The sequence below is a fragment of the Varroa destructor genome, unplaced genomic scaffold (assembly GCF_002443255.2).
Source record: "Varroa destructor unplaced genomic scaffold, Vdes_3.0 BEIS01000005.1, whole genome shotgun sequence".
NCBI classification, from domain to species: domain Eukaryota; kingdom Metazoa; phylum Arthropoda; class Arachnida; order Mesostigmata; family Varroidae; genus Varroa; species Varroa destructor.
This window is the reverse complement of record NW_019211458.1, coordinates 19,019,639-19,030,171: the sequence shown is the minus strand read 5'-3', so window position 1 is coordinate 19,030,171 and position 10,533 is coordinate 19,019,639. Positions and strand designations below refer to the sequence as shown.

The 10,533-nt window shown below is 38.0% G+C and overlaps 2 protein-coding genes across 2 annotated transcripts; both read left to right on the top strand.

Moving 5' to 3' along the window:
• Nucleotides 1-1,355: 1,355 nt before the first annotated feature.
• On the top strand, nucleotides 1,356-2,157 carry LOC111250645 (uncharacterized). The gene has a single exon (XM_022806139.2). The coding sequence runs from the start codon at nucleotides 1,453-1,455 to the stop codon at nucleotides 2,095-2,097; it is 645 nt and encodes a 214-aa protein (XP_022661874.1). The 5' UTR covers nucleotides 1,356-1,452; the 3' UTR covers nucleotides 2,098-2,157.
• A 4,068-nt stretch (nucleotides 2,158-6,225) lies between these two features.
• Trmt112 (tRNA methyltransferase subunit 11-2) lies at nucleotides 6,226-9,943 on the top strand. Its single transcript, XM_022807151.2, has 3 exons — nucleotides 6,226-6,460; nucleotides 7,129-7,230; nucleotides 8,119-9,943. Exons 1-3 carry the CDS (start codon nucleotides 6,383-6,385, stop codon nucleotides 8,311-8,313), a joined length of 375 nt encoding a protein of 124 aa, XP_022662886.1. The 5' UTR covers nucleotides 6,226-6,382; the 3' UTR covers nucleotides 8,314-9,943.
• Nucleotides 9,944-10,533: the final 590 nt, after the last annotated feature.

Genomic DNA, 10,533 nt, shown 5'->3' with positions numbered 1-10,533 from the left:
TAGAGTAAGCCGGCCGTAACAAAAGCAGATTAAAGTCGGAATTTTCCGAATAAAGGAAATCTGAAGAAGCAATGGCTTGTATCTATCTAACTAACTGACGTAGACCATCATCAGTGAAGTTCTGTTTGGACGGGGAATCAAACATGACACCTCGATAGTAAAGCGGATGCAAAAGCACCCTAAACATTTTAGGTGGTTTCCAAAAACATACTTGATACCGCAGCCTCGGCATAAACGAAGCACAATCTTTCAGTGTAATATCAGTCTAAAGGGATAGACAAACTGCTCGACATGCAATATATTGATAGCGTCCCGATGTCCCCTATGAGAACCGTAAGAAGCAGCAACCATGGTAGCTGTCAAACGTTCTTTTGTTTGCGCAACGTATTTAATAGTAACGATATAGTCTAAATAGTACTGTCATGTATCACGAAGATACGACTAAAAATGATAAGCGATACAACGGGGCTATACGGGCGCATCAAGTAAATCTAATGACGACATACTGTGCAGTGCGATTTTACAACATTGAAATTGGTGCGTGGCGGGTCTAAATATTGGCTAGTTGGAGCTTGATGTCTGTGCAAAGATTCCTGGAATTAGGAAATAAAATGGCAAATGTGAGGATGACGCAGATAGCAGATATGAAGTTCTCTTTTAGGACTTTGAACCTGCACGCCGATGCATCAAGCATATTTGATCTATTTTACCGCACAAAAGTATATCTTCGCAACCTGTTTTCATATCAGAGTTGATTCGAAGTGTTAAATTGATATCGTCCGTTTGTATACCTTATACGGATGAAAGTAGATAATTAGACGATTTTTTCTACGTGTGTCTACAAATATATTCCTCGCGATCGTGGTTGTTCAAGGAAAAGATACTTTTATTTAAATTGATGTATAGTAAGCGCAAATAGAGCGATGTTAATACGTGACTCATCGAAAACTCACTCAAAGAAGCTAGGCATAAAAAATCGAGTGGATTTAGGTTTTAAACAGATACTAGTCCGTACGGTAGCCACGGAAAACGCTCATATTTCCTTCGCTTAACCACCTAAAGTCCACAAATTTGTAGAATCATTCATTCGACCATCTACGTCAGCAATACGTGTCGGATGCATGATAAGCTTTTACATGAACCCGGTTATATACTTCCGCTCGTTCAGTAACTGACAACATGATCATGTCATCTAAGATTATTTACGACCTAGGCTTTATGACATCTGGAATAAGTCACTGTGTCAAATATTTATGGATTTATCATTGTCATCTCCATGCGTAAGTCTTGTCTATAATCTTGCTTATCGTTAATTATCCTTTTGGTCTATGAAAAGGGATATATATGGAGAGCGCATGACTGGCATCTGTCTAGTGGTTATTCTGCTCACGTAATTTAACCGTCAACAGTGAAAGCACAGTCAAATCGACAGTGCTCCGGTAAGTAGTGATAATGCTGTCCTGCGTCGCCCTTTGTGTCGTTGCCTTGGCGACTACCGCCTCGGCCAACTTCACAGCGAACTTGTTCATCGACCAGGTCCTCAATGAGATGCGCTTCCAGGTGTCTCAGAATGCCCTGGATCCTTTTTATGTTCTACCATTCGACATCAAGGTAAAAAGCAACGGAATTGGAAATCGTGATCTGAAGGCCATTTTCAGTCAAGGCACATTGACGGGTCTCGCGATGCTTGGCCGTAGGGGTGACTGCTCCTATGGTACCTTTGGACTAGGCATGAAATTGGGATGCTACATTTCTCTGCGGCCGATCGGCGTGTCGTTGAACGGCATTGTTAAGGGTGACTGGATATTTGGAGCCATGCATTCGATCACCACATCAACATCATTGGGAGCAGATTCATATGCCCTGATCGAGGTTCAAGGAGCCCGTGGCAGACAAGCCGTTCTGGATCGTGTCACCGTGAAGCCTCTGACCATGAATACATTCGTCACGCAGGGCAGACTTGACTTGAACAAATCAAGACTAGACGATTTCGTGAAACACATCCATGCCGAAATCACCAGGCAGCTGGATATTACACTCAGAGGTACCTACTCATCAGTTTTGGCGACTGTGGTCTCACGTCATTTTATGCCTTAGATCTAAAACTTTAATATTCAATGTATTAGAGAACGTTGCCAATAAAAATAAGCAAAGGAATTGCAGTGCCTTCTATGTTAATTGAAAGATACTACTTTGATCTAGTAATACAGAAACTTTCCTCCCTGTCCACGAACAATGTATGGACAGCTGTCCATGAATTTGCTTCGGGCTCGATAACGTTTTTAAACCGTCGTTACATGTTTTAACATTTGTGTTATATAGTGTTTATTTATCGATAACACATTAGCTTATGGGGGCCACATGCTATCTTACGGTAGAAAGACGGTGTCGTTTCGGACAAGATGCGTCAGCTTTGACGTTCGAACACATAGACCGCCGTTCAAATAAGTTAGAAATCTAGTAGTCCCATTGCATCGTGTAGCTTAAAATAACAAACTTTTCGCCAACATCTGCCAGAATGTTTTTAATCAGCTTTCACGTTTCATGCTGTAATATCGCTACTCCGGTAATATAACAGAGCCACAAAACATTAGCTTTATATACCGAATGGATTTTCAGTGACAAAAAAAAAACACTAGTTATGGAGAAATTATAGGGCTAGATCAAAGAAAATCTTCATTTTTTCACTAGGTGTAGTATCGAAATGCGGCAATTGCTTGGACTATTTTGCCTTATAAATTTAAAAATGGACAGTTCTAAAATAGTAAACAAATATGACTAACCATTTAGTAGTGTAGAAATTCTAGCAGTAGAATTCCCTAGAACTCATTCGCCAATCTGTCTATGCTCAGCCATGACTGTTATTCATAAGCAGCAAAAGAGAAGGATGTATTAGTCAATATCTCTATGCCCTAGCAACAATGTATATCGCTTAGTTAGTTCAATGATCGAAGACCGTTAAACACTTTTTTTTTTTTATGAGAGTTGCTCCGTTGTACGGTTCTTTGTGTGTGTGTGTGTGTATTATACAATTCCATAATGAGATTCGTAGCGCCACTGTCGAAGCTGCACTTAATGGATACAGCTTTCTTATAACCTCATAGCATTTTTTGAGCTAGGAACTTAAAATACTATTGGTTCCTAGCTCAAAAAATACACCAAAGCGAGAACAGCTATTCTTCTCGTACTAGGCCTAACTTCAATCAATTATGTACTGTTCTATAACGATTTTATTTGCTTGTCGGTGTTTCGCAGCTACTTTAAGCAACATATCCGATTTTATTTCGACTACACCTGTCCAAGAAAATTTATCTTCAAACACATTTGACTTGCTCTTAGTTTTGTCTTCATTGCTACCAATGCTGGGAATGTATAGAAGCGTTAATGCTGATCCAGGAGTTATTAGTAAGCACTCGTTAACGGATAAAAATCACCTTCCTGCGTCGAATCCATCGGATTACACATGTAAGCCGTCACAATTGTTCTTCTGTCTACGTTCTTTACGGTGCATGTATATATATTTGATCGACTCGTTTATCACCGGCTCATGGACTCTGTCAGGGCTATACATGATGCATTAAGCATTCGCCTAATGGACGATTATCATTCTATTGATCAGCCTTCATCACGTATCTCTCCTAATATTTGAAAATATTCTTGCTACCGTTACGGGGTCAGCAGTCTCTGCTTATTGTTAGATAAACACTTTTGCCGACGGTACCTCGGCTTAGATGTCGCTTGAAATGCCATTGATCCTTTACTAATATGATGAGCCGATCAAGGCAATCTAGCTTGTAGAACGAAAATGCCAGGAAACTCAATTTCAGCATTGCCAAGTAGCATGAGCCTACTAGGTCAAGATTAAGCGTTTTTAGATAACGCGCCTATTCAACTGACCGCTCGGTCACAGCACAAAGTGTTAGGACCATATGCAAAAATGGTATGTATAATTAATAAACGTTATGTCACGTTGTAGAGTAGACTCTACCTGGTACAGAGTTGAAAGGAAGTTCTAGTGTAGGAAAAATGGTTTATTCTCTAATTAAGTCCGCCATTAGCTGGTGAATAAAGAAATAGGTAAAGCAATGCGTTCAGAAATGTCAGGTGCTGAAATTTCGAATTTGACATTTCATTAAATAGGCTATGCGTTTGTGTACTTGTGGACCGCTGTGAGGCAAAGCTACAAGGTAAAAGCCTGGGAGATGGTAAGACTTACCTCATCTCTACAATCGTATATGTTACTAGAATGTCCACTCTTGTACACTGCCCTTCTCGAATTCCCATTAGCAACGATTATTATACATATAATAATTATGAGGGTCAAACATGTTTAAGTTTATTCATTACGTCCAGGTAACGGATGAGCAGCTTTCTATTTTTCTTTTATTACTTTCTATTTACCAAACATAACATCGTACCGCACCACGTTGGATTTGATTTTAGGCAAACTCAGTATATCCAGAAATCGTGCTTGCAAATACCTGCTTCCATCCAGTAAAAGAAAAACAGAATTCTTCCTTCAGGGCTATTTCTCAATAGTGGTTTATCTAATTCGTTTACGATTTACAATAGGTCCATCCGAATATTGTTAGCATGCCATAATCTGATCATGTTTTCAATAAATACACAGTCGTAAGATTAGATGAATAATTATGGCTTAGGTTCATTTCGAAGCCCTGTGCGTTGTGTCTGATGTATAATTGATTGAAGATGTTTCAAATTAAAATCAATTATATTTATTAGATGATTGAAATGTATTTATCAATCGTAATGATTGACTTCAGGCATGTTTTGTAACGCACCATGTCTAATATCGACCATTTTGTTAGATTCGAGCCTTGGCTAAGGTAGGAGTTCAAGCCTGGGTTAAAAAGAGCGTTGGCATCACACAAAAGTACTCGCATCTAGCAAATATACCTATTTTCCTACGTTCGTAACCTGTATACGTGCACTGTTTATTCACACAAGTATTGTTATTGGAGGGACGTAAAGTAGCAGTCCTTGGTCGTGTGTGTGTATATATATATATATATATATGTGTAACAAATTGGAAAAAAATTCGGCAAATTGATTATTTTTACAGCCATTAATTCTTGTGCTATTCCTGGTATTATGCATACGGCTGGCAGATCTACTCGGCTAACATCCTTGTCCTCTCTCTCAATTTCCCCCTATTGTTTCCTATTAGAAATTCCCAACAGTCTCGCCTTTATTTGTGATTGTTTTTCATCCTCTTTAGACATTGGAACAGATTTGACTGTTGTTACTGATCATAAGAACGTCATCTTTGTTTGAAAGCTTCGTATGGAGAACGAAAGTCAATCAAATCTAAAACTAAAAAAACGCATCTCCTGCCTAATAACCTTTATAACAAAGAACAAATAGTTTTTTCAGATACTATAATAATCATTGTCGCTATTGTGATCAAACAGGATGCATTGTTGGGAAATATCGGGGAAATCATGTCGTGTGCGATCAGGATTCACGATCCCACGTCCTTTATAAAAGAAAGCAGACGTGTTTATAATCTTACTATAGTGTAGTACTTGTTAACCGTTGTAAACAAACCGCCTTCCGTAAACAGTAATAATGTTGCGAGTGCAGTTTCCATAAAGTAAACGAGCATTCGTTATATGAACCTTTTTTTAATTCACCATATTAAAGTTTATATGTATTCTAGCTTTAGTTAACTAGCAAATGTTTATGCTAGCTACAAGCTTTCAATTCTATGCTAAACAAGCGAAATGTTTAATATCTTTCATTAATTAACAAGGTTAGAGAAGGTGTTCAATCCCGGAAAGATCGATATTACTCTCAGTGGGTTGTGACGTTGAAATGAATTTGTTGTTATCATAAGGAAGTCCATGTTGCTGGTCATACCTTAAGGTCGCAGCGCAGCTATGGTAGAAATTGTTTGTATAAAAAAAAAAATATGCGGATAAATGTTCCAGCCTCTATAGCAAATGGCTAATTATAGCGGCCTACAATAGAGGTATTCGTTGCTTTTTTTATTTTTTAAATATATATATTTGTATAACGATATTCAGTAGTCAATCAAATTAATGCACAAGCTCTTATTTCATCATATAAATACTGCTACAAATATACAAAAATGTGTACGGTTCCTCAGGTTTGTACAGCATTCTACCCCTCCTATTGTCAGCGTTTCTTGCAAAATGTCGTGACGAAGTTTCTATGTAAAGTCTTCGCTTCTTCCGCCGGCTTCTATACAAAGCGAAGTGAACACGTATTTCACATACACTCCGTGTTTGTGAAAACATTGCTGCGAAAATAGGCGCGTTTTGTGTGGTTTAGCAAAAAATCAATCAAATACTGAGAAGTATTACTAGTACCGTGACGCTACGGACACACCAAGATCAATATGAAATTACTGACCCACAATATGCTTACATCAAAAGCCATGAAGGCTGTAAAAGTTGGCTTTCCGCTAGACATCGTGGTAAGTACGGGAAATTTGTGTGTCAATCACCACGCTGAGATGGAGCTATCACGTTATAAATGAGAGGTGAATTAAATATAAGATTCTGCTATGTGCGACTCGTTCGACAACTATCAAGTTCTACAATGCTTAGTTTAGATTAGATGAAACGTAAAAGCGTAAGATGCACGTGCCATCATTTGTTGTAATCAAAAGAGGCTTGACGACCAGAAAAATGATAACTGTTTTGTAGCTAGATTGGAATAAAGGGGCTATTAACACGTGTTGCACTCGGTAAATAGCCAGTCGTTGTTAGTTCAATAAGTTTGATAAAATGCTCGAAATAACCCTGTTTATATGTTGAATAATAGAAGAAAAGTAGAATGAACACAAATAGGTATTGTATATTAAATGTGGCTGGCCTTCTTTTTTTTCGATTATGGCATCAGATAGTCAGTAAAGAGCAATAGTTTCATTTATATACGCCTATATACGCAATATATACGCCTGTAAATTAGCTCTACTGGAATTATTCTTATTATGAGAATTGTATGGTAGTATGTACAGTGCTAACTAATGAGCTCATGATTACTGTCTCGGACTTTCTTTTGTCAAAAATAATGACAACAACAACAAACGCGTAGCGTTTTAAATATATTCATGAACCGATCATTTGGCTGTTTGTGTAGGTCGTGAAAACGGAAGTCGCGGAAGCGGACTTCAGTGAGGAATTTCTCCAGCGTATGATTCCGCGCCTCGACTGGCCTGCGTTCGTTCAGGCAGCTAATAAGGTTGGTAATAACTATTTTAGTAAAAATTCAATCTTCACATTGGGATTTTCTCTTGTCTATATGGACACTACCCATTTTAATATATTCATAATTTTATTTACGTGCATTCAAAGGTCGCGAGGTAACAATGTTTTAAACTTTAATTAATCAACTAGCTCAATAAAAATATGCCATCTCATTAAAAACGGCACCTTAAATTTAATCTTTTTTCGTATACACTATGCATTGTACTTCTGCACATATATATATATATAATGCCAACATTCAGCGAATAATACTTCCTTCAATTCTGCAGTCATGTGTTGAAGGTTGGATCTCGTCAAGAGGTAGTTCTTAGTTGTCGAAGGGCAGCTGTAAATAGTTATATAAATACTCATTATAGCTCTAAGTTAACCCAGTAAGCTGTACTGAGTGAGCCTATAATGCAACACGCATTACACACTGTAGAGCAGTTTTGCTTAACATGAGTCATTTGGCGATCGGTTTATGTACTGAAAACGGCCTAATAACTGTCGTAGTTAGCACAACAGAAAATTAGGAAGCTTTATTGTGGTGAACAAGTTAAAATCGTGTGAAATACGTTTGTCATAGTTTTGTTCTGGCTCGCTCTGGGCATATTTGAGTTTGCCGTGACTCGAACGATAACAGGAATTGTACCCTAGGACATTAAATGGCCGACGAAAAACTCATGTAATTTACCTTGTTTTAATCGAATGTATTGATACTTTTTTTTTTTTTTTTTTTTTTTATATAAACAGGCTACATTATTTAAGACTTTTGCTAATTGTTTAGCATCAATTTTCGTACGCATTTTAGATGTTGTTCTGTCAGAAACAGTTATTTAGCCGCATCTCATTGTTTATAAAAATATTCGTTTCCGTCTCCTAGCTGGGCGTTGGAGCCGACCTTCCTGCCACAGCACCAACGGAAGGCGAAACAAACACAACGGTCCTGCAAGCTATTCATCATGCACTGCTCGAAGTGGAGGTTGTGGAAGGCGAACTCGTGTGTCCCGAAACGAAAAGAAAGTTCCCCATTACAAACGGCATACCCAACATGCTTCTCAATGAGGACGAAGTCTAGATGAGTCACACGTGTCTACGACTCGTGTTCAGACACACCCGTATTCCTTTTTCTCGCAAAGCATCCCGGAGGGAGGTTCGGCTGATTCGACCAATCTATTAAATATACTCAGTAGTCGTATTAAAAAGTTGATGTGGTTCCGCCTACTTTATCATTAATAACAAGCTATGGCCAAAACAATGTTCTGGAACAAAAACTACGGTAGCAGCATGCATGTTGTCGTAACAACTACAATATGAACCTCGGTCAATCACGCATCAAAGCTTCACTAAATGCGAAAGGAACGCGTCAATCGACTAGTTGATAAGTTTTGATGAAGCTCTTGCTGCTCAGTCAATGAGAATGAGCATTTATAGAAGGCGGGGATAAACGGTGACTCGAGTTAAGACAAAACAAGCAAGCTTCAGTGAAGAGATTAAGAAATAGTCATCGTCATGTAGGACTATGTATGTGTAAGTGTCAGCACTTCTACTAAGAAGAAGACGTCTCTATAAGATCTTTCGCCCAAAAGGACTAAGCCAACAAAGACTCAGTCGCGAGTATCTTGATACATTTAAGAAGATGAAGCAATGCACTTTCTGCTATAATTTAGTGCGATTGAAAGCGGGTAACTCCGTCAAAAAAGACTAGGAAGTATAGATTGGCAAACTATGGAAGGTAATGAAAGATTGGCAATTCGTGGAGATTACTGGAGGATTGGCAGGCTGTGGGAGTTACTGGATGATGGGTCAGTTATGAAGAAGAAGACAGAGATGATCAATGGGAAAATCGGTGTTAAAATGGCATCCATACTGTGAACAGAGGAGTCACATTGCAATTTGTTATTTTTTTTTGTTCACATGCAACTGACCTTACGTGAAAAACCTCATTTCTATACGTATGTATTAAACGAGGTTTAGCCATCAGAGGGAGTAAGAAGTGTAGCCAAGGTTGGCAGCTGCTAAAATTGAGACATTAGTACATGTAGACGACGTCGTCTGCTCATCTCATGGCTAACGTAGTAGCTGATAGATACAGTGAAAAACACAATAAGTTGCCATATTAGTCGAGATATTGGAGGGTTTGGACAAATGTCCTTTTGCAAGGGGGACAACATTTAAGAAACTAACTGTATATTATTATGGTCGAATGACGGATTTAGGATGGTGATAAGATATATATATATATATATATATATTGAGAGCTTGTTTTTGTTTCATATATCGTGTATACATGTCCAAGGAAAGTGAGGGTAGAAAAACCAGCGTAGTCGATGTATGGCGACTTTAGTTAATGAGACAGTAAACTTGAGAATCATACGTGTTGCTCCTATGGTAACGAGGGTAAGCCACTGGACGTTTTTGGGGCTTTGTAAGTGTCACTAATACAAAACGATTGTTCCAAGGCGGCAAGCAATAGTATGACTAACAACGGGAGACAACGGTGATTAGCTTTGAGCATCTGTGAACTTTGGGTTCTTATCTAATTAGGGAGGAGAAAGAAATGTAGAAACCGTATGCACTCATTGCTTCGTTTGGCTTGATAATTTTCGTTCTTACTCTGTATCGATGGATAAGCTACCAGCTGTCTCAATTGTGAAATAAAGTATATATTGCTACGTTAGTAGCATAAAACGTAAGTGTAACTGTTAGTCTGGTTGGTATTTCTTAGTAAGTTTAGTCTCCCATACTTAAATTTTACTCCCATACTAATTAAATTAAATTTGTTTGAAACGATTTTATTAGATCAGTCAGCTATACAAGGTAGAAACAATAAACGTGCCGATTCCTCCACAATGCAATATTATAGATTTGCGTACGTGTTTATATTTAAAATAAACATGATTTTGTTAGTGATGTTTAAGCAGCTTTCGAATATTTAACCCGATTGATGTGAATCGGCGACATATGCGATCGTGTTCTCATCTTTGGCAAGTGTCGCATACCCGCAAAGTAAATAAGCACAATGTATCGCTGATTGCAATTTGTGATCCATTAAACAAAAATGATTCCCTTATCTCTTTTTTTATTGAAATAAAAATCACTGTTCTATAGTCTCGATATAGAATCGATGTATGAATGAAAAGCCAGAATTTAAGTAACAAACGATTAGAAATTTCAATAGGGCGCAAGTAAATTCAAAGGGAAATCATTAGCAAATATCAATCGTCTAGCGCAGCCTTTTTGACTCGCCATATCCGGTTTACTTTTTGTCATCAATTTCATGTAGTCACTCTATGCA

Coding starts and splice junctions, on each gene's coding strand:
- LOC111250645 (XM_022806139.2), top strand. CDS start 1,453: ATGCTGTCCTGCGTCGCCCTTTGTGTCGTTGCCTTGGCGACTACCGCC.
- Trmt112 (XM_022807151.2), top strand. CDS start 6,383: ATGAAATTACTGACCCACAATATGCTTACATCAAAAGCCATGAAGGCT. Junction 6,461..7,128: donor GCTTTCCGCTAGACATCGTG/GTAAGTACGGGA, acceptor CTGTTTGTGTAG/GTCGTGAAAACGGAAGTCGC. Junction 7,231..8,118: donor TCGTTCAGGCAGCTAATAAG/GTTGGTAATAAC, acceptor TCCGTCTCCTAG/CTGGGCGTTGGAGCCGACCT.